This window comes from Salvia splendens, chromosome 9, assembly GCF_004379255.2.
Source record: "Salvia splendens isolate huo1 chromosome 9, SspV2, whole genome shotgun sequence".
Lineage (NCBI taxonomy): Eukaryota > Viridiplantae > Streptophyta > Magnoliopsida > Lamiales > Lamiaceae > Salvia > Salvia splendens.
Window position 1 is genome coordinate 9,625,440 of NC_056040.1, and position 23,179 is coordinate 9,648,618.

The window sequence follows — 23,179 nt, forward strand, 5'->3', positions numbered from 1 at the left end:
ATCCCATACTACTGCGGGTACATGTTGTAGTACCCGGGCATCATCCCCGCCGCCGTTTGAGATTGGGGCATCATCCCCGGTATTTGGGGCATCGCGGCGGACATCGGCGTACTACCGCCTACGGGAAAATAAGGCGCATGTGACTCGCTCGTAGCGGGGGAATCACTATCGTTGTGCTCCATTGTTCTTCGAAAGAAAAGTATTTTAGAGAGAGAGATACTCGTTAATACAAGTTGTGTGAATGAAATGAAGTTCAACGATATGTATTTATAGAATTATTAAAAAAAGAAATTAATGCAATAATCGGGACGTCCGCACGGACGTCGCGACGGATATCCGCGGAACTCCGGTGTCCGCAGCGGATGTCCGTGTCCGTGCCTCCCTTGCACAATGGCGGACGTCCCGTGCGGAGTTCCGGCACGCCGACCGGAATTCCACCGGGATGGGCGCCATTGCTAATGCCCTTAGAGTATTGATTAAATTGTGGTGTTTTATTTTAGTACTTTGGTGTTAGGTCCAAGTACTTGTAAACGAACGCCTCAATTTTCCCATCGACGAATCACACGTCAATCTCATCGACAACTTACACCACATAATTTAACCAACAATAAATCAAGCATTCACTATTTTCAAACGCAACCAATTAATAAAGACAATATTTTACTCTTTACATGCCAAGAGTTCATCATAAAATGTGTCACTCAAACATAAAGCATTATTGAACAATTTAAAATAAAGTAAACATGAACAAACAGATACCAATAGCAAGAATTATATAAACCAAAATACTACTTCCTCCGTCCACAAAAAATAGTCCGATTTCTTAAAATGGAAAGTTTCTCTCTCATTTTTTCCACTTTTTCTCCCACTTATCATATTTTACTTGTTTTTCATCCTATCTATCTTACTTTATCTCCTTTTTCTCACATCTCTTACTTTACCATTTTTTCATTACAACTCGTGTCGTCCACAAATGAGACAATTTTTTATGGACGAGGGAGTAGTTACTAACACACTACTCATAGACAAATAAACTAAACTCATAGTTTGTAAAAATATAGAAAACATAAAAATAATAAAGACAAAACCCAAGGGAAGAATCTTGTATGCTTTAATCTCCTCTTGAATCCAAGCTTCAAACTCGAAGTGTGGTGGAATGATGTAGACCGATGGAGAGGAACTCTCAAATTATTTCTTAAATATATAAAAATGCAACAAAAGGTTCTTTGATGACGCTTTAGTGGGTATTTATAGGTCTTCAAATCATGCTCCTTCATATGGTATATCTTCTATCCCAACAAGGTAAGTTTTTGAGAGAAAATAGGTTAAATTATGCGCCATCCGATGTCAGGTTACAGTGGGCCGCTGCCAAGTCGCTAATCTCTTGGGACAATGGAAAGTCGTTGGTCGTGTCTTCTTCCAGGCGTGAATTCCGAGGTGGACCGTTGCTTCTTTGGCGGTAGATGGGCTCCAGTGGCCGTTGGCCGACTCTTTTTTCCGGACTTCTGATTTCGACCTTTTTTAGTCTTTTGAGGCTAATTTGCACATTTCTCACAAATCTCGTCAAAATACCAAAATATATAAAATATGCAATAAACAGACATGCAATGTAATTTTGACACTCAAAACGGACTAAAAAGTAATCTTAAAACTGTGCAAAATCCGAACATAACGATATTTAAGCATTTTTATTCTTATTATTAAACTATATACCCCCTCAATCTCCAATCTTGACTATATATTTCAAAACTCCCAACTCCCACGCAACAACTAACTAACTAAAGTTCAAATATCTGCAACTAAACTATACAACGAAAAATCATCACTTGTAACTCAAACATCTCACTAGCCTTGTCCAAAGGCCTCCACTTTCTGTTAGAACAACATCAGGATCCATGAACTCTGCCTCCTCACTAAGCTCCTCAAAGCAGTCCACCACAATCTGCAGCCTCGCCACGAACTCAATCAACAGCGAGGCAAACGTGGCAAGTGACAAGGCGCTCGCGCTCTTACAAGTCTTGGCCTCGCCATCTCCAATCACTACCACTCCATCACCTTCCAAACAAAATGAGGAAGGCCATGGCACGAGCCTCCTCACATTCCTCGTCAGAGGCTTTTGTATATAAATCGAAGTTTCACTCAATGACTTTTGGCAAAGATGGTGTTGTGGAAGATCATCAAGTTCTTCTAGATCCTTCCTGTGGCTGCCAACCTCCCAGCTATCGGAGTTCACTAGAAGGAATGATCTCTGGTCTATCTTCTTCTGCAGCTGCTCAGCCGCCTCGTGCACTTGTTCTAGAATGTTCTTGACTGCTCCTAGCTTCTCCATCTTCTCTATCTTGCTTCCCAACTCGAGCAGAACTCTTGATCCCTCGACGCTCACCTGCTGGAACTCGCTTAAGAACACCCTCCTTTTATCCGGTGGCGCCTGAGATCATGAAAATTTTAACAGGCTTACAATGTTGAAACATAACAACAAAAGCAACCGAAAAAAGAGTGACATACCTGAATTTCTGACATAATGCATCCATGGAGTGCCATCACAGTGTAAGCACAGTGCCTAACCGCATTGCTCGTCTTCACATACATCCTCCACGGATAGTGAAGCTTTCTGTAGCGCCCATGAGGCGGCTCCCATATTGCAAACCCGAACTGTATATGTTTTGGACTTATGTTACCATCTTTAGACACTAATTCATGAACAAAGTTTTAAAAAAACAAAACATTTTTACCAAGGTTTGCTCTCTGCTTGCAGATTCTATGACTGATTTGTAGCCAATCTGATCACTGGATGCTTGAGCCATGAACCGGCTGCTCGTTCTTTCGTAGTTGACACTCCTCAAGTAGCCATTCACACAACCTGAACAACAGTTCAAAAATAAAGAAAATGTGAACTTTTTGGGAAAGAATGTGTTTTTTTGGTATGAAATAGATTTAGACCTTCCAAAGATGTGGCAAGCTCGTTGAAATTATTCACCACGAGGCGGTGCAGATCGTCTCCGGACCAGATAGGGTAGACACAGATGTTAATGGTGAAGCAGATGCAAGCACCAAGAGCAATCAGAACCAATCTAGTTAGAATTGCCAACACATAGCCCCTATTTCTGTTCCCAGCCACCATTAAGATGCAGAACGTGAGCACAAAAACGCGGTATCCATAGTCGTACGGCACCATAGTAGGGTAAAGCCTCAAGTACGACCCACAACAGCCTGCAAACCATTATCAAACAGAGTAAAAAACCAGTTTTATATGAAACAGTGAAATCTTGATTAATCCCATTTCTTGAAACGGAGTGAAAACCAGTTTCATAAGCCTATTCAACTTCATTTAACAGACAAAACGAAATCCTGATTAATCCCGTTTGTGAAACAGAGTGAAAAGCAGTTTCTTAAACCTATTCAACATCATTTTAACACACAAAATGAAATCTTGATTAGTCCCATTTCTTGAAACACAGTGAAAACCAGTTTCACATACCGATTCAACTTCATTTAACAGAAAAAATGAATCTTGATTAGTCCCATTTCTTGAAAGAGAGTGAAAACCTGTTTCATAAGCTATTCTACTTCAATTAACAGACGAAATGAAATATTGATTTGTCTCATTTCTTGAAACAGAGTGAAAACCAGTGTCACATACCGATTCAACTTCATTTAACAGAAAAAATGAATCTTGATTAGTCCCATTTCTTGAAAGAGAGTGAAAACCAGTTTCATAAGCTATTCTACTTCAATTAACAGACGAAATGAAATATTGATTTGTCTCATTTCTTGAAACAGAGTGAAAACCAGTCTCATAAAAATGAAATCTTGACATTTCTTGAAACTGACCAATGATGAAGAAACTTATAACAATCACAATCTTTTCCCCTGGTCCAGCCAAGACTGACAGCCCAGCAAATAAAAAGGCCAGCATTCCCGCGAAAAAGGTACCTAAACCGCGGTTGAATCCCTTGATGAACGTCGCCCCTACAAAACATAACAAGCATTAGTGTTGGGTTTTTCAAACAAGAAAACGTGGCGTGGCATACCTATACTGAACTCAAACATCACAACGACAGTTAGGATAGCCCAGATTGAATACTGGGACGCATCTTTAATAGGCATTTCCCAAAATAAAAGCAATGAAACAAGAGCCAATGCAGAGCCCATCTTGAGAGCATAAACCACTTTTCTTGGATCCTTTCGCCCCATCTCCACCGCATTCTTGGAGTAATCGCAAGAATCGCACCACAACTGCTTCAATATGTTGCGCACTGAGGAGAGACATGAGCTGCTGCTAGTCTCCTCATCAATGCTACCTAATGAAAGCAGGCTATCTTTGCTCATGTTTACTTATCTTTGGAGATTGATTATCATTCTTGAGAGAAACAAGACATATATAGGGATTTAAACGTCATATTTAATAAGTATGAACTGACTTCTTCACTGTGACTATGACAAATTTTAGGCGTGGGATCAAATGTGGTGCTCTATCATCACTCCAAAGAGTTGCACGATTTAAATTAAAATAAGTGGTAACTTAGGTACCTTTTATTTGTAAACGTCATAATTGACTGATAAATCATTAACATTTAATGAATTGTGTCAATTTTTCAGGATGAATTTTCGATCATGATTGAAATTTACATGCTGTTTAATCCTAAGCGGACTTAATATAATCTTGGGTGGTTTGTGAGGGTGATGTCAATCAAATAAGCATGTTTTCCACGTAGGGTTTCATTGATTTTAGGGTGTTTTCGGATTCACAATTATGTAAGTTTTCTTCACAGGTCGAGAATCGAGGTGAAAACCGAGAAGCCATAACATTGTCCACGGACAGCAGGTCGTTTGGTTCCATAAATCCACAATCATCATAAATTCTCTACAATTTTAGTTTCGTTTGGTGTATTTATCTCAGTATAGTTGACTAGTTTTCTTCATTGCTCTTGACACAATATAGGAATTGAATTATGGTTTGAATTGTAGTATTGTTTGTGCTATTATAAAAACGTCTCTGATTATTTCTAATGCATCAACTAGCTATTATTCTGCAATTCCAAAATAAAGTTCAGTACTTTGGAGTAAAAATTAAATACAAACCTTGTTGTCATTGAATCGAGTGAAAATTGATCAGTAATTTGATATCTCGAAAAGTGTCATACGTTTATCTTTTAGTGGTTATTATCTCTTACTAATACTAATATCTGAGTCGAAATCAACCACAAATGCTAACAAGTTTGCTTATACTACTAGTATTTATCTTTGTCTCATATTGAACTTCAGAACTTTAGCTTACACTAAGCAAATCCAATTTCTGCTTTATTGTTTTTTTAATACGATGGATCAAGCACGTGTCGAAAAGTTTTGAACTTGGATGCATTATTTTTGCTTTACCATGGATTTCACATGATTATGTTATGGTCACATATTGCTTCGAGAAAACAGAAGGTGTAAACGGTTTATTCAAAACGACAACCTTAAGGTTAATGATTGAAGTGATATCATCCGATAATTATTAGAAGCCTGTCGATCAAAATCAACTTTAAAGAGAGGTATAAGAATGTTTTGCTACCAAAATCAGCTTTGAAGAGAGGTGTAATAATGTTTTGTTTTGAAGAGAGGTATAAGAATGTTTTTGCTCTATAAATGCTAACAAAATCAACTCTGAAGAAAGGTGTAAGAATGTTTTTTGCTCTATAAATTCTAACAAAATCAACCTCGAATCATATCACTTTCTTGCATAGTTATAAAATTGCTAAAAGGGTACCATATATTCCACCTTATTTTTTCGGCGACCCAATTAGAAGCTTTCACGTTTGTTGAATAATTCATTTGCATGAATTATTCACACATGGCCGTTCACTTCAAAGATCACATTTTTTTCAAGTAGCTTTTCATGGATTTGGAGAGGGATAATGAAGATTTTTCAGCTATCTAAGTCATTGTCTGCATTTAGTAAATTACACATGGCAGCTTGGAAACAATCATACAATGGATATTGGTGGACTTAGTTAATATGAGTCACTTTCTTATATTGAGTTCATGACTCCTTTTGGATGTACGAATTTATTAAATTAGATGATAATTTATTGAGCTCAGGACACAAAACAAAAAATTTGTCACATCTAAGATTCGAGCTCAGATAAATTTTATTTGTAAGATCAATAAATGATTAGCAATTAGTTACAACAGATTCAAGAATTGCATACGTCTAGTTCAACAATAAAAAGAACTCGTAACAAGGAGACGCTTTGAGATCTCTCTCTCTCTCTCTCTCTCTCTCTATATATATATATATATATAGGGTTTTGATCTATGCAAAACCAAATTTAAATACAGAAACGCAAAACAGTGTCATGCCAAGCACATTTTTAGGTCATAGTTAGTTTATTTTTAGGTCATACTAACGAAGTATGACCTAAAATGATCTTAACATGACATTAAACTCAAATCTTATAATATGACATAAAACTGCTTAATTATGACCTTCCGTGTTTTGTGTTAATTATTGACCATTAGATCATCTAATCCTATGGCTGAGATTTGGGCTGCATTTCTGGATTTAAACACATACTTATTTTGATCATCTCCCTATATATATATATATATATATATATAGTGTATGTAATAGGAATGTTCAAATAAAAACCCTTGGAATAAAAAAGTCATTAATCGGAATGTTCAAATAAAAACCCTTTTGAAATAAAAAATCATATTCAATTTGTCTTATATCTTTGGTGTCCTTTGCTAGCTTACATAGGAGTATTATTTTATGAAGTCGTTTTGTAAGTTTGTGAGTATGCATGAATTCATATTGACTTATTTCATGCTCCAGATTTTCGTGTGACATCATGTAATTTAATTATTAAGTTGTTGGCCTAACATTTTATTAGTCAATGGTTGAAATCTGCTTTTCTGCATTAATGTTTGGAATCTTGATATAGCAATCTAATAATTCAATCCAAATATGCCTTCCGTTGATACACCGATAGGCAAAAATAAAATTATTCTCTAAAATTAATTCATTTTTGTGTTTCACCAAAATTAGTCCATTTCTATTTTTAAAAAAATAAATTATCAAACATTATATGAATTTCACTATCTACTAATATTACATCAAATATTTTTCTCTTGCTTCCATATTTTCTCAATTTTATAGTATTATAAACTAGAGAGATATAAGTACTATAAACAAAGAAATATGATGAGAAAAACATATAAATTAAATAAGAGAAAGAAAGGCCAAAGCCCAATTATTTATAGTGTTGTGGGCGTAAATCGTAGAAGCCCAATAGTCCTCTCTATATCTTCCAAGATTTGTACCTACTTATCCAAACACACTCGATTTAGCAGAGCAACAAAAGATGTTAAGTTAACCATGTCAATTCAACCAAGCATAAAGGGCACTCACTATAACAAGCCGCCCTTCCTCTGTTTTGAAGAACAACTCATCCGCGCCGTTAAAAGCCTCATTTTCGCGCGCTCTTCTCTCACCTGAAATCCTAGCCTGTGGATGAACTGTGGTAATTTAACAGTTAGCTGTGAAGACTGTGGTGGATGGAGAAGAACATCGGTCTGGGATTGGAGCAGAGCCCTTACTTCTTCTGGCCTAGGAAAGATACTCTAGAGGGCAAGCCATGGTTCTCGGACAATAATATGACCATTCTTCTCAATCAGGCCACACACATCATCAATCTCTTGAACTCAACAGGATGATCCTTGTCTTCCTTTATGTTGTGGAGTAGTAATGTTTTCACCTTTTGCTTCTGGACTCTCAACACTCTTTTTTTTTTTACTACTACTACAACTTGGCAAGATACAACACACCTTGAAGAATGAAGTTTCAGAGCTTAATCAAGAATCTGCTAAATAATTAAAGCATAGTAAGGAATTAAGAAAGCTGCAGCAACAATTGATGACCATTGCCAATCATCAAACCACAGGATTAGCACTGAGATGAACGTGTCTTTGGTAGTAGCATGAAAGTATAGTTGACAAAGCAGTATCAAACAACTGCATCTTGCAATGCCTATGGTCTAAGCATCAACTGCATTTTCCCTAAGCTCAAATTGAAGGCTTGAAGAATAGGTGCTGAAATAAGCACTAGAAGAAGAATTTAAATTTTGAGATACTATATGGTACATATGGCAAGGACAAACTAGTTCAGAAGCATACTGTTTGTGACTAACATTTGAAAGCCCCATAAGCACATAATCAAGATACTTGCAGTAAGTCATAAAAGAGCAATGCAGCATCAAATGCAGAATGAAGAAAAAATTGAGAGAAATGCCTTTCAGAGAACTGATTGTATCTGAACTGATGGCCCAGACATGATCCCATTCCCCCTACATTAAAACATGAAACAAATGAATCAGAAGAAAAATACCACTTCATTTCGAAGTTGCATTATGCATGAAGAGCAACACCTACAAATTGCAATCACCTTCTTCTTTAACCTTGCTGAAATTTTGAAAATAATAATATGAAATTTGATCCATAAACAGAGCTGCTGTGGAAAACCTAAATAGTGGTGCAATCAATCAAATGTAGATCAGTATATGAATGAAAAAGTAATGCTCATATAACTATAATTCCAACAATAAAAGTATTTAGCAGCTACATATGCATTTATCGCAGAATTTGGCAGACAATAATAAGGAGATAAATTGAAATCAAACTAAAATATCTCCATTGATTAAAAAACAGCTATACTTACAGGATCATGGGGAAGTAAGAAGAGCCATAACCTGCAGTAGTCTCCTAACTTCGACACTGAACCGCCGCCGCTGACACTTAAACACGCCTACTTGAAATAAACAGACTACGTCGTTTCCTCCGGTCATAGCCGAAAATTGACAACTCTCAACGGTCTGAGTAAACCACAATTTATTTCCGGAGGAGAAGCGGCACTACATATTTTCGGCGTGGCAGATTGCATCTTCACTCCGCCGTCCCCAGCGGTGGTTCGCTTTTCCTATTCGCTAACGGAAATCATCAATTCACGAGTTAAGCATCGAGTCTGTTACAGAATAATGCCGACGTGGCACGCTATTAGCTCCAGTTACTCTACCTCCAGTTGGTCCAATTTCAACTTAAAAGATTGGGCTCTATCAGCCCATGTGCAAGCCTATTAATACGGCGTCGTTTAGAACTGACGGTATAACAATTTACTCTGCGAAGCAAGTTTTTCTCCCACGGAAGGTTTTCCCGCTCATACCGATGGCTCCCAAATCGGATAGTGCTGAAGGTCATCATCTGCATACACTTTTCTTATAGAATTTCCATAGTCCTAACTATTTTTCTCTAGTAATTATTGGATTAATTTGTTTCGTTTTGTCGATGCCAGGAATCGTCCTCAACTTCGTGAATGAGGTCAGTTTCCTCCCCTCCCTCTCTACTTCTACCGTGATTTCGGTTTTTGCTGATATTAAAGTTTTCGTTTCTCTGTATCTCACATTTTAGCTTTTAATTATACGAAATTGCTTCCTGTTCTAGCTTTGGAGCAGATTGATGGTTCATTTGGCTCAATTGATTTTCTGCTCATAAGATTGATTTCCTGGGAAATTCTGCGTTTATGCTTAAACGTATGATTCGTGATTTTGAATTTCCTAGTTGATACTACTTTTGAATTTCCCCTGAAGCATCTCTCGCATTTTCTTCATATTTAGTTTCATTTGTGTAGTTAGTGGCTGAGTATGAAAATTGTAGTATGTGATTGGAAATTTCTGGGTTCTGTGCAGCAAAATAGGCCTTTGAATTCACAAAATGTGGCCGATTCTCTGCAAAAGTTTAATCTCAAAAAGGCTGCCATACAAAAAGCCTTGGATAGCCTTGCAGACGGTGGTAAAATATCATTCAAAGAGTATGGCAAGCAGAAAATATACATGGCTAGGCAAGATCAGTTCGACATCCCAAACAGCGAAGACCTCAACCAGATGAAAGAGCAGAATTCGAAACTCCAAGAACAGCTTGCTGAAAGAAAGAAAGCCATCTCTGAGGTTGAAGCAGGTATAACTATGATTCCCTTATTGAAAATAGTTATGTTTCCTTTTGAACTGAGATATTTTGAGCTGGCTATGTATTCCAGCCTTCATCGTTAATCTATGCTCGATAGCAATGTATGTACGCATTGTATGATTTTGAAGGAAATCAAGTAGAATCAAGGTTACTTGAGAGAGTTCATGTTGAATTTGATTTGAAATTGTTCAATGTCAACAATACTGTAATCTGATCTGCCTGTACTAATAAATGGCAGAGGTCAAGGCACTGCAATCAAATTTGACACTCGATCAGATACTAGCCAGGCAGATCCAACTGGGAAACGAGGCAAGTCAGATGTGTTAACAAGCACATAGCTCGGACGTATTGCTTATGAAACTGTAGAAATATGCAGGTTAAGCAGATGGAGGATAAGTTGACTAAGCTGAGGCAAGGGGTTACTCTGGTGAGTCCAGAGCAGAGGCAGGTCGTGGAAAAGATGTATATGGAGACGATGAACCAGTGGAGACGACGCAAGAGGATGTTCAAGGATGTATGGAGTGCCATCACAGAAAACTCACCCAAGAACCCTAACGAATTCAAGGTATTTTCATTGTCCGATTCATATATGTTTCCTTCCAGCAGCACGAACTACTTCACCACATTTGTTCTTGTTTGAAAAGGAGGAACTTGGTCTGGAGTACGACGAGGATTGTGGTGTCAGCTTGCAGTCCTTCGATGAACTAGGGCATGGCGTAAACAAGCGAGCCAAACGCAAATGAGCAATCTAGAAGGGAATTTGACAGAAACGAAGCTATTCTTGGTAACAAAGCAGTGGAAGATTCACGGATATGATGGCGTTTTATGTATAACACTTTTTCTAGTGTTAAAAAATGGAGTACTAGAATAAGTAAGAGCCCTACTGTATTATTCTGCTGCGCTTGTATTCACTGTTGCGCTTTCATCCTTTTCTTTAAGTAATTTTTCATCAACTCGTCCATGTACGTACTTTGCCCAATTCTTTTTATATGATGATGGAATCTATTTTTAAGTAAGGATATTGGTCTTAAAATCTTGCTTGAATAGGAAAAAGGAGTATTAAAATCCTTGTAATCCAATATATCATGAGGATTGAAAGAAACGTCAAAGCCATAAAGCCTAGCTTCACTCAACATTGGCGCCAATTTGCCGGAGATATGAGCTCCCATCACCTGCTCCCTCTGAAACACGATGCGCCGACACTGCCAACAATCCTCGACAACTGATACGTATGTCTCCTTCGTTGTGCTCAACATTGATAATGGTCAGATTGACATTGTCGCAATTCAGCTAGAGCTTGACCACATGCCCTTCTCCACAGACGCCACTAGCTTTCCCAAATTCACAGCACCAGCCATGAATTTCTCTGCTGGATATTTCCTCACCGGGCGGCAGAATGGCATATTCACCAGCAGGGGGAAATCAGACCAAGATACTATGCTAGTTCGTGATAATGAGATTTGAAATCTTGATTGAAAGTTGGGGCAATTTTATTGTTGTATATTTATTGATACTTTTATATAGGAGTATGTTATTTTCAACGTGAATAGTCAAAAAATTTGGATATTATGCTATAATTCGTATGATGAGATTTCAAAATCTTGATTGAAATTAGGGCAATGGTGTTGTTGGAAGAACATGATAGATATGACTTGTTTTAATTTTGATTAAATTGTACTCCTATAAAACAATCTCATGTATATTTCAGCATGTCCACAGAAATAATTCAACGTGCCACATCTGATTTTTAACTAAGCCAGAAATAGAAGAATCAAGTCAGGTTGGTGAAATCCACAATCCAACGAATAAATGAAATTTAAACCAAAGTTTTAAATTTATGGAAAATACTAAATTTTGGCCAAAATTCTAACAAATATCGCTATATATAAGTCAAAATGCATGGGACTAATTACAAGATTTCTTTAGTGTTAAATGCAAATACATCGAAACTGAATTAAAAAAGAAAATCAACGTTGAGATAACAATAAGAAAATGCTTCTGGGATTTAATAGTACTTGGACTATAAACAAATATACACATCATCAACTTTTACCAAAATCAACATATCCCCTTACATTTGCAGTAAATGATCACAACGAAAGTAATCTCTACGAGAATGTTAACAAAACCAAAACCAAGAACCTGTCAAGTGTCAACTCCTAACATCTCCATGCGTCCTAAAACAATCTGAATCATAGGCTAGACTTCTTCATAATATTAGGGTTACAGCAGAATTATGTAGATTTATCGCCCATCATAAGTAACCACTTACCAGCCACTGGAACCAATATAATGACCAGGATACAACATGAACAAAATGTAAAATTAACTTTACAACTCTGCACCATATATCGTCTTACAGCGCGCATCACTCTCTCAACACTTGCCAGAACAACATTAACCAATACTCCATATTTTTAAACAGAAAAAGTTTCAATGTTTTTTAGTACTATAAGAAACACAGTTATAGAAGGAGAAGTGATGCATGTTTATCCAACAGGTAAAACATGTGGCATGGCACTTCAATCTCATTACATTTAAGTACGTTGTGGCATGTTGACAGTTGATCGAGTTAAAAGACATGGAATCACTGCTTCAAGAGACAGATATACCTCTCCATTTGCCCATTCCATCCATGTAATAAGAGAATGCTGCTTCACCAATACTGAGCTCTCAGCAAATCTTTTTTTAATTATTTATTTAAGTAAATGGTTTACCTAATCTGAAGTTTATTTAAGTACACATCAAATTCATACAGTATTTATAATTTATGAACCCACCTTAGCATCATTGCTCTTAACATGGTACATGTGCAAATCATATTTTCATTTAACACAAAACATCTAAAATTGAAAAAAATCTCAAACCAAACATTAATGACAGCCTATAGTTTGCGCACACTTGGAAATTGATTATAAGCTTGCATATAATAGTACTTTCAAGCATAGACGAAATTCATTCTAGATTTTCTAGTTCAAATATGATCTATTTTCCTTTGTTGGGATGGGGGATAAGAATTTTTTAAATGAGTTTAATTAAAATTCAGATGTAGGGCCAAGAGTAAGAGCTTCTCACTTTTTGAAAGCCATGAACTGCAGGAAAACGGATTTGCGTACAAAACAAGGGTCCTATCCATAGCTGGACCAGTAAATTGAAAGTTCGTCAATGAAAAAAGTTGAAACCAACTGGACCAGTAATTTGAAAGGAATTGAATAGACAGATGAACATGATGCCAGGGATGTCTAAGCATCACAGGCCAGATTTGACAGGAAAAAAGAAGAGACCAAAAACAGCAGGGAACACAGAGGTCACTCACCAGCGTCAAGGGGGGATGCTCAACCCTACAAACACAACAGATGCAGGTCATAATAAGTTTCGGAATGACTTAATGAATATGGTACATTACCGTACACCCTTCCCCCACCAACAGAGATGAAGATAAAAAAAAGAATAGAATATAATAGAAATATCAAACTGGATTACTTACTTGAGTTATTTCATACTTCAGAGCAGCATCCTAACATCTCCGGGGCATACAGTCCTCCAGAACAACCAAACCATGGATCAGATATGTCAACCTCAATGTACATAAATTTAAAGTTCTAAAGCAGAAGTAACAAACAAGCACATACTCAAAGTCAATTTGAGGCACATGGTACAACAAAAAGCACAGTAAACCAATGAAGAATTTTCTAGCAAGCATTCATGCAATACCTCACGGCTCTGAGACATTTTGAATATACATAGCATAACTCAGTCAAATTAACAATTCATGAACTGAACTACCCAAACCAATGTGAATAATAAAATTCATTGGAGTAATTCACATTCACAGTGGCTAATTCTCAAAGGCACCACATAAACTCCTAAGAGACAAACCAAGGTACCTTCTCCAGAGTGCCTTTAATCATCTAAAGCATTGAACAGTTTCTTCATAGCATAAGAAGAATCCTGAATGAAACATTAGATTAGACTCTCCAGAACAAAAAGGTTATAGCAGAGGAATATGAATAAAATAAAGCAGAGAATAACCTAGAACAGCAATAAGCAAATCACCTGGGATAATTATTTTAATAACAGAAAACAAATGGTATCATGACATGTACATGAAAAGACTATGACAACTCTCAGATAAAATTCCCAAAAAGAACCACATTTAAAAAGCACATCACATATATACATATGTATAGGTGGAGGTTATGGTATCCCCTTCTTGATACTGGGGAAACTAATGTCTCCAATGTAAATGATAATACCAGATCCACAGTAAAAGTAAGTCCGAATCACTGAAAACAATGATTTGTAAAACTTTCTTGATTGTCATCATTAAGAATTAGTACAAACAATTGAAACGCCTTCAGTGAGTTTCTTACAATAGAAACAGAAAAGTATCCATGGAAAGAACTCCACGATAACAGCCTGCCCAAAGGTCATCTCTAAGAAATCCAACCATGCCCCATTCACTGTCTCCTGAATTCTTGCTCCCAGACAGCAGACAAAGACAGATAAATGTCCAATTAGATAATTCAGTATTGAGACGAGAGCATAATGCATAAGTATCTAATGCAACAGCAGTTCTGTAGTCAGAAATCAGCATCATGGTTCACTTGCCCGTGATGAAAGGATGGCCCAAGGCCTGTGATACATTCAACCTCTTGTCTGGATCCAGGACAAATATCTTTTCCATAAGATCTCTAAAATTAGCAACCATTTTTGGATCCTCACCAGGAGATCCTGAAATTAATGTGCCAAAGTCTTTTGGCTTGATATTTACAAGCAGCCTCCTTATTGGCTGCGAAAACATAGTAAAAGTTCAACAAACCTTACATTATAACCAATATGAAAGTAGAGCATCATCTGTAGAGATAGCAAAGCAATCCAAAATTAGCATACCAACCTTTTTTGAGACTGGGTCCTCATCTGTCGCGAGAAAATTCAGATCCTGGTCAAAGTGCTGATCTGTAAATGCTCCCTGCAAGTAATCCAATGACCATCAAATGACCACACAATAAATAAGGACCATCGACTTGCCCTAAACTATCAAACTTCATACCTACCTTACGAAGCATCTTTTTAGGGAAAGGACCTTTCAATTCCATGTGAAGGCGAAGCATGTCATTGTTAGTAGCACCAGGAAATAAGACCTTCCCAGTGTAAAGCTCAAACAAACAGCAACCAACTGACCATATATCCATGGGAAGGTCATATGATAGTCCTAGAACTGAAGACAGAAATAATAATGATTAATTACAAGAAAAATTAATCAAAAGGAAGCAATATTAAATTGCAAATAGTATCGAACTTACTTATCTCAGGGGCGCGATAAAAACGGCTAACAAGATAGGGTGTGATTTCATTTTTACCGGCAAACATGGCATTACCGAAGTCGCAAAGCTTCAATACGTTTTTTGCTTCATTGACCTAGAGAACGAAATCACACTAATCACAATGAAGAAATTCAAAATAGTATACAGAAACGCTAAAACATAACAAGAAAAACAAAAGCAGAGGATACTGCCTGCATACCAGCATATTATCAGGTTTGATATCACAATGGAGAACGCCACAATTTTTCAAATGTTTCAATGCTATGAATAGTTGCTTAGCATATGCCCTCACAGCTGTAAGCTTCAGACCAATATTACGACCAAATTTCTTCAGAACTTCTCGTAAATTCATATGAAGAGATTCAAAAACTAAGCATAGATGATTCCGGTACTTGAAGGTAGAAAGAAAACGAACACAATGGCGCTTGCTCTCAGGATCAGCACCAGCCAACTTCTTTAATATGACCAACTCTTCCATACCAGCCTTATACCTGTATTTAAATACAAAACAAGAATATTAAGATGGTTAGCACAGGACTTCCAATTATTACAACCATTTAAAGCTAAATAAAAGCAAAATAAGAAAGATACTCACATTGTTTCATTATTACGTATAATTTTAATTGCAACTTCATCAGTGTCCCCAGGCTTTGCCTTTAGATCCTTTGCCCGAACAACAGTTGAAAATACACCTTTTCCATGGGAAGCTATTATCTCATAACGGCCATCAAGTACTTCCCCGAAACGGTAGCCTGGTTGTAAAGAAAGTAATGAGACTACAATTAGAGAATGTCCAACTGAAAAATTAACACATACATAAATAGCACAGATATACGAATACAAATAGGCATATACACTATGGTTTGGCTCTACTCTTAATCATTTCCAAAATGAGACTTCATCAAACCCAGCTCCACCAAAAACTCCAATTTTTACCCTAGTATGATATGTTTCAAGTTACAAAAGCACACCTTTTACCAGGCAATGGGTATTTAACCAAGTCTAAAACAAGAAAAGGAATATCATGGATTTATATAAATAGATGGTTACAGACATAATGCAGTAGAGAATAGAGATATTAGTGGTTAGGCACATACCATAGTAACCTTCGGCATCATCCCAGTTGTCATTTAGTCCACTCTTTTCAACAGCTATACCATCCCCTTTACCCTGAAGAAGTTTATGATTCAAATAAGAGAAGCAGCAAATGGCTCCTAACAGAGAAGCACATCGAAAAACGATAACATGGAGTAGATTCAGCAGACCCCGGGCAACATAACTTCAATGAAAAAAAAAACTCATAAAAACAAAAACAAGAAAACACCCCAAGACTAACCGTTTTACGAATTCCAGCAGGTGATTCTCCAAATATATCATCACAAAACATATCATTGGATCTCTCGCTCTGCAACAATTCCAGAAAGAAACCCATCATTCTATGACATTATCACATTATATTACAATATAAAGATAAAGACCAGAAACAACCGACGGAAAGTGTCATTCATGATACTGAGACAATATTGAACCCCTTCTATGACCTTTTCTATAAGAAACAAGCAGCAAGGGAACTTGCATAAGGCTGATAGTGAAGATAAAAAGTTTTAAATCAAGGGCAACAAAAGTACCTTGGGAGTACCCTCTCCTAGCCCGCCAGTTCCAGTGGGCATTTCAACAGTTGAAACACCATTTTGCGAAGGCAATTTCCCCACAGCAAAGGACGGTTCAGGGACATAATCATCTACTCCTTCAGTCTGATTGTCAGAGTTTTCTGGTAGAAGTTCAGCAGATGCCACTTGTGCTAGCGTATCTACAACTGCATCCACAACTGGCATGTAAAATGCAAGAATTACAAAAACATATCATTACCAGAAAAAGAGAAGCACACGTCCAACAACATGCTTAACATACAGGTGACTATGCTGTCATAAAATGACAAACCATCAGAAAGTTCCAGAGAAAAGGCTTTAAGATATTTCAGTCATAATCCAGCACAAACAGCATCCATAATTGATAGCCAACACTTCTATTTCATAAATCCTTTATCTTGCATTCATATATATGATGAACTAGTTAATACCAGATAACATATGAAATGGCAAAAAGAGGACATAGAAGTGACATAGAATTGAGCAAGTGTTGCTCCCAGTGAAACTCAAGCTCAGCTATTTGCCAAACAGCTAGTACATACAAATGTTAGTAAATAACAATAAAGGTAAGCACATATTATCATTGACGATACCTTGTAAATGAGTTTCAGATTTTTGCTGTTTGTTTTTGTACTTTTCAAGGATAGCTTGCCTTCGCCTCCTACTTTCCTCCTTGATTCTCTCAAGATCATCCTCTTCCTGCTCAGCAAGTTGCACTGCGATCTTTTCTTGATAGTCCTCTTGCCTGTCAAGATCTCTGAGACCACCCAAGCACAAAACGAACAAGTTTAGCATGTGATGAAGAAAAAGAATAATCACATCAACTAATTTCTTTTAAAGAGAATCAGAGATACACACCTCTCCAACTTCTCATTTCCCTCTTTATCTTTAGATCTCTCATTTTCAAAATCACTTCCTGTATTCTCTGTATGGTAATCTTCATAGTTTCTTCGGTGCCTGGTTTCATTATACCTATCTTTATGAGCATCTTCACCCTTCTCATATTTCTGGCATCTGCTTAATCGATCAATATCATTATCCCTGCTTCTAGCCCTTCTGTCATCTCCAACCCCTTGTCGATCTCTCTCCCGATCCCTGATATAGTCTTCTCTTACATGATCCCTGTCCCTGTCTCTCTCCCTCTCCCTCTCCCTCTCCCTCCCACTCACCCTCTCTTGCCCCCTTTCTCCTCGGTATCTGTCTCGAAGCCTGTTTCTTTCTCTATCTCTTACGATGTCCTCCTCCTTCCTTCCTTTGTCTCTAATTCTATCTCTATCTCTATCCCAATCCCTGTCCCTGCTGCCCTCCCTGTAAGGGTCCCGAGCCTCCCTGTGTCTTTCTACTCTCTCTGTATATCTGCTGCTAGGGCTACGCTCCCGTTCTTTATCCTTGATGTCCCTGCAGCTGTGCCTGTACAGTTTGGCATCTCTAGCAGTCCGTTCATCATCAGATCCACTCCGATGTTTCCTCTCCCTACAATAGGGGTCTTCCACGGAAGCTTCACGTACGATACTTCGGGACCGGGACCGGGACCTTCCCCTAGACAATTCAGGAGACCTCAATAGGTTACTATATGATCTCTCTTTCAGGTGAGTTTCATGAGAGTTGGATCCGGCCCCAGGCACTTTCTCAGAAGATGAAGATTTCCTCAAACCTGTTCGGTCAACTTCATCAGCAAAGTTGTGAATCTGCTTATCATCTCTAGAGAAACGTGTACTATCCACTTCCTGATATTTATGTTCATAACCACCATTTGCAAGACTCACGGAATTAGATAATCTCTCCTGATCTATCTCGCCACTTTCTTTGCTATCTGTTTTGTCCTTCCCCAATTTCTGAAACTTTCTATCAACTGTTTCCAAACTATCTCCATTAAATCCCTGAAAAGAAACAAAATGAAGGGAACACTACTCAACAAGCCAAAATCATACATAACTAACAATGCTTGTAAAATAAGTTCTGTACATGTAACCAAGTCTTACAATCAATTCAAAGCCATCATTTCAGTCTTCTGGAAAGTGGAAACGCCTAAGGGAACTTTGCCTGACACCAAAATGTAATTACGGGGTGCAAGACTCCCCCTTTTCATAAAATTTGCCGAATCCATGTAATGCAGCAAGATTATTTGCATGAAAGCAGAACATCTTCCTATCACTACTGATTTGATCAGAAACTCATTGCAAAAAACATAGGAGGAAGTCATGGGAGCTCATGATATACGAGTTCCAACTTCCAAAGAACTAACGAACTTTGGTAACACTTGGCAATGTGGAAAATTTCATATACAAATTGAAAGACAACGTTTTATGAAAACACAAAAAACATATTCATGAAACAAACATATGCAACAGATACCAAAAGAACCTATAAACCCCATGAAGCAATGAATACTATTATGGATTAACAAATAATGTAGAGAAAGAGTAAGGGGAAATGAACACACCATGTTAAAATCATCACATCCGTTGGTCTTAATTTCCCGAAACTCAACATCAGACTGTGGATTCTTCTTAATATCCCCAAACCCAACATCCAAATGTGAATTCTTTTTGAACTTGTCAGAATCATCATTAACAAAATCAACCAAACCATCATCCTCTACAATCTCGCCTTCCTCCATCTCATAGTCAAACCCGGAAAAATCATTACGATTCACCGGAACTTCGCTCAAAGAACCTACACCGTTCTCCGTAGTGCTTTCCAATTTCATTAATTCAACCTCAGTATCATCGATTCTATCACCTTCCAATTCCTCCAGCTTGGTCGTTTCTGCCTTTTCTTTGCTGCTCCGGTGGCGGTGGCGGTGGCGGTGATGATGGCGATGTTTGCGGCGTTTGGATTGCTCCTCCGCGTCGTCGGGGGAGGAGGATCGGTGGTGCTTGCGGCGCGTTGGTTCAATCGAATCACCGGCCATAGTCGCTGGCTTAGGGTTAACGAACAGAATTAGGGTAGAGGAGGTACAGCGATGAAATCTTGATTGCGGAAGAGATGCAGATGTAGGGTTAGGGTAAGTTCGGCAAATCTATCGATACAATATTCCGCGAACAAATAGTAGCCTCATAAGGGCATCCGCAGTGGTGCGGATGTCCCAGCAGAATTCCCCGCAGAATTCCCACTGCCATGTCATAAGGACTTTCCATTGCTCTGCCATGTCATACGGACTTCCCACTGTACAGTGGTGGAATTCCCCTGCAGAATTCCCGACGGAATTCTCACGTTAAAAAAAATTCACAAATTCATAAATTAACTACTTTCCGGAAATAAAGAATTTACGGAATTAAAATTTCGACGCGAATAGGGAAAAAAATCCATTAAAAAAAGAAAAGTACATTTCACCAAATAAAAAATTACATTTCAATAATTACAAACTACATCAATGACGACCCCTACGCTGCCACACTTCTTCAATAATATCGTTCTGAAGTCGAACGGGGGCTTATTTTTGGCGCATGTCGGCAAATGCACGGACTCGATCGACGTCGTCATGGGGTATCCCCATGCGTACATTGCTCGTGGCCACGCCTTGGCTTGGACCCGCAACGTCAGTATCATCATTGGCCCAATCGGTCAGTGCTGGGTCTTCATCTTCGACGATCATGTTGTGCATGATAATACATGCGTACATGATGTCGGCGATGCTGTCAACATACTACAGCCGTGACGGACCCTTCACTGCCGCCCATCGAGCTTGGAGCACACCAAATGCCCGCTCCACATCCTTGCGCGCTGCCTCCTGACGTTGCGCAAAGTATACCTTCTTATCATCCGTTGGGCATCTGATTGTCATCACAAAGACGGGCCACATCGGGTATATTTCATCTTCCAAATAATAGTCCATGTCGTGCTGGTTGTCGTTGGCGACGAAGTTGGCGGTCGGACCGACGCCCATGCACTGGTCATTGAAAAGGGGCAACGACTGGAGGACGTCGATGTCGTTGTTCGCCCCGGCTACTCCAAAATAGGCTTGTCAAATCCACAACCGGTAGTCAGCTACAGCTTCAAGGATCATCGTAGGATTCTTGGCCTTGAAACCGGTAGTGTACATCACTTTCCAGGCAGCGGGGCAGTTCTTCCATTCCTGGTGCATACAATCTATGCTGCCCAGCATCCCCGGGAAGCCGTGCTGAGACCCGTGCATATCCAGCAGAGCCTGACAATCTTCGGGGGTAGGCTTCCGAAGATACCTATCCCTCAACATCTCCCTCACGCCCTGACAAAAATACTTCAGGCAATCGCGGGCTGTCGACTCGCCGATGTGGAGGTACTCGTCGAACATGTCCGCCGCACCTCCGTACGCCAACTGCCTGATTGCGGCAGTGCACTTCTGGATCGGCGTGTGGTCGGGTTTACCCGTTGCATCCTCCCGCACCCTGAAATACCCGTATCGACGCTCCAAAGCGCCAACGATATGCATAAACAGCGGCCGGTGCATCCTAAACCGTTGCCGGAATAGGTTCTCCCCAAACTGTGGCTCCGGCGCAAAGTAGTCATCGTACAACCGACGGTGGGCCGCGAGATGGTCGCGGGATACTATAGTGCGACGATGGATGGGTCGAGGCACCACCGGCGCCAAGGCCGCTTGTTCCTCTCTCGCCGCGGGCTCCCGCACATGTGCCCAAATCCGAGCCATAGGGTCTTCGTGATGGCCACTACCACTACCACTACCGGCCATTACTATTATATAAAAGAAATTTAGAGAGAGAGAAACTTGTTAAAACAAGTGGTGCGAATGAAGTGAAATTCAACGAGCCGTATATATAGACATTACAAAATAAATAAGTAAATCGGAATTCTGCGGGAGTCGACGCAATGGCGGACGTCCCTGTGGAATTCCGCGGAAGGCTGCGGACCTGCGACATCCTCAGCTCAATTCTGTATCCGTGCCATTCGTGCCTAATGGAGGACATCCGCCACGGAATTCCGGCACATCCATGAGAAATCCGCGGCGAAGTCCGCCATTGCGGATGCTTTAAAGTTATGGCAATGGTAATGTCATATTTTCAATTTCCCCCTAAAGTTTTAATAATTTCGTCACGAACCCAATCACTTTCTATGCATACTGCCTTCTGTTTTAATAATGTAGTTTCAAATATATGGAGTACTATAGTAAGTTAAAAATTATTTTTTCTTACAAAATTATTATAATTATAAATTACTTGAAATCCGATTTCTACAGTAATTTTATTACAAAAAATATATCGATATAAAAGAGAGAAAAAACTATGTAACTCCACCAGTAAAGTTTATATCTCAAAAATGTTCTATGCATGTCATTCTGAGCTAGATAACAACTTTGCTTTTGTTCTTCTTACTTTAAAACTTATTCAATCATATAGTATGAAAATATCCTAATAAACCAGTTATGGTAGTAAGGACGGGAGCATTTGTTCAGAGCGTACAAATTTTTTTAATTTTTGAATTTCAGCTATACACACCATTACCTTGCTCCGTTGCTTCTTTACCAAATGTGTTTCTATTTCTTCAAATAAAAAAGGAAATGTTCCAAACATTGTTCAATTGTGACCTAATAAATTTGGGTGAAGTACAAAAATGGTCCCTGGTCTATGGGTTTATCTCGCCCATAGTCCATGGACTTTAAAAATATCATCACGCATCCCCAGACTAAGGGTTTATCTTGAAAATGGTCTTTTTCAATTGTTTTCGGTCGAAAATACCCTTTTGGGGGTTTGGGCAATTTGATCTTTTTACACTTTTAACATTTTAAATCTGATATTATTTCAGTTATGTACTAAAACTGATATTATTTCAAAATTATCATTCTTCTTCCATTTTGTCATCATTCACTTTGTTTCTTTATTTTAATATTATATTTAATTTTATAAAATTAAATTTTAAATTTAAATTTTTAAATATCAATAAATTTTTTGTAGTTCACTGGTGTTATTTACAAATATGTACTAGTAAATTTGTCTTGATCCTCATTTACATAAATTTATTGACTTGGACAACCAAATTTATAGTGTTATTTTATGGAGTGATCATTCTCCACACGGCTACGACTTAGACACTGGATCTCTGGAAATTTATTTTAAGAGACCTTATAAACTGCAAAAAATTAGTAAATATTACATATTGAAATTAGTAAATTGTCTAGTAAACACGGTTTTAATTCCCTTGTTGTGGCTGATTATTGCACAGCAGGAAATGTTTTCTTACATTCATAATATTTTATAAAAATAATAC

General features: G+C 38.3%; 3 protein-coding genes and 1 long non-coding RNA gene across 16 annotated transcripts; 1 reads left to right on the forward strand and 3 right to left on the reverse strand.

Moving 5' to 3' along the window:
* Nucleotides 1-1,718: 1,718 nt before the first annotated feature.
* On the reverse strand, nt 1,719-4,329 carry LOC121747507 (aluminum-activated malate transporter 9-like). The gene is made up of 6 exons (XM_042141560.1): nt 4,032-4,329; nt 3,832-3,969; nt 2,941-3,210; nt 2,733-2,860; nt 2,506-2,652; nt 1,719-2,428 (listed from the first exon to the last, which is right to left on the reverse strand). Exons 1-6 carry the CDS (start codon nt 4,327-4,329, stop codon nt 1,823-1,825), a joined length of 1,587 nt encoding a protein of 528 aa, XP_041997494.1. The 3' UTR covers nt 1,719-1,822.
* Nucleotides 4,330-7,190: 2,861 nt separating this feature from the next.
* On the reverse strand, nt 7,191-8,829 carry LOC121746458. 5 transcript variants are annotated; one of them, XR_006039042.1, is made up of 5 exons: nt 8,699-8,829; nt 8,426-8,502; nt 7,582-8,327; nt 7,394-7,500; nt 7,193-7,305 (listed from the first exon to the last, which is right to left on the reverse strand). It is a non-coding gene; the product is annotated as an uncharacterized LOC121746458 (long non-coding RNA). The 5 variants fall into 5 exon arrangements; XR_006039039.1 differs by having other exon boundaries at nt 7,191-7,500; XR_006039040.1 differs by having other exon boundaries at nt 7,394-8,327.
* Nucleotides 8,830-9,099: 270 nt separating this feature from the next.
* Nucleotides 9,100-11,015, forward strand: LOC121746457 (homologous-pairing protein 2 homolog). The gene is made up of 6 exons (XM_042140297.1): nt 9,100-9,229; nt 9,329-9,354; nt 9,723-9,990; nt 10,238-10,308; nt 10,376-10,564; nt 10,644-11,015. The coding sequence occupies exons 1-6, from the start codon at nt 9,100-9,102 to the stop codon at nt 10,740-10,742; spliced, it is 783 nt and encodes a 260-aa protein (XP_041996231.1). The 3' UTR covers nt 10,743-11,015.
* Nucleotides 11,016-12,308: 1,293 nt separating this feature from the next.
* Nucleotides 12,309-20,015, reverse strand: LOC121749598 (serine/threonine-protein kinase prpf4B-like). Of its 9 annotated transcripts, XR_006039651.1 has the most exons (17): nt 19,419-20,015; nt 17,834-18,855; nt 17,569-17,732; nt 16,955-17,154; nt 16,663-16,731; nt 16,424-16,496; nt 15,922-16,078; nt 15,526-15,817; nt 15,306-15,420; nt 15,057-15,220; nt 14,897-14,971; nt 14,373-14,791; nt 13,887-13,950; nt 13,487-13,540; nt 13,316-13,340; nt 13,075-13,137; nt 12,309-12,650 (listed from the first exon to the last, which is right to left on the reverse strand). XR_006039651.1 is itself a non-coding variant. In XM_042144169.1 (12 exons), the coding sequence occupies exons 1-12, from the start codon at nt 19,887-19,889 to the stop codon at nt 14,603-14,605; spliced, it is 2,991 nt and encodes a 996-aa protein (XP_042000103.1). In that variant the 5' UTR covers nt 19,890-20,015; the 3' UTR covers nt 14,137-14,602. The 9 variants fall into 9 exon arrangements, 2 of the variants coding, with proteins under 2 accessions (XP_042000103.1, XP_042000104.1); XR_006039648.1 differs by lacking the exon at nt 13,075-13,137; XR_006039652.1 differs by lacking the exon at nt 13,075-13,137 and having other exon boundaries at nt 12,309-12,653.
* Between the last annotated feature and the right edge of the window lie 3,164 nt (nt 20,016-23,179).

What these genes read in the sequence shown, in the direction of transcription:
- LOC121747507 (XM_042141560.1), bottom strand. Translation starts at nt 4,329, where the DNA reads ATGAGCAAAGATAGCCTGCTTTCATTAGGTAGCATTGATGAGGAGACT. An exon ending in CAAGCAGAGAGCAAACCTTG is followed by an intron (nt 2,653 to 2,732) that starts GTAAAAATGTTT and finishes AAACATATACAG; the next exon opens with TTCGGGTTTGCAATATGGGA. An exon ending in GCATTATGTCAGAAATTCAG is followed by an intron (nt 2,429 to 2,505) that starts GTATGTCACTCT and finishes TCATGATCTCAG; the next exon opens with GCGCCACCGGATAAAAGGAG.
- LOC121746457 (XM_042140297.1), top strand. Translation starts at nt 9,100, where the DNA reads ATGTGCAAGCCTATTAATACGGCGTCGTTTAGAACTGACGGTATAACA. An exon ending in CAAATCGGATAGTGCTGAAG is followed by an intron (nt 9,230 to 9,328) that starts GTCATCATCTGC and finishes TGTCGATGCCAG; the next exon opens with GAATCGTCCTCAACTTCGTG. An exon ending in AGATCCAACTGGGAAACGAG is followed by an intron (nt 10,309 to 10,375) that starts GCAAGTCAGATG and finishes AGAAATATGCAG; the next exon opens with GTTAAGCAGATGGAGGATAA.
- LOC121749598 (XM_042144169.1), bottom strand. Translation starts at nt 19,889, where the DNA reads ATGGCCGGTGATTCGATTGAACCAACGCGCCGCAAGCACCACCGATCC. An exon ending in ATCTGAAACTCATTTACAAG is followed by an intron (nt 17,155 to 17,568) that starts GTATCGTCAATG and finishes TTTACATGCCAG; the next exon opens with TTGTGGATGCAGTTGTAGAT. An exon ending in CTAAAAAGATGCTTCGTAAG is followed by an intron (nt 14,972 to 15,056) that starts GTAGGTATGAAG and finishes GATTACTTGCAG; the next exon opens with GGAGCATTTACAGATCAGCA.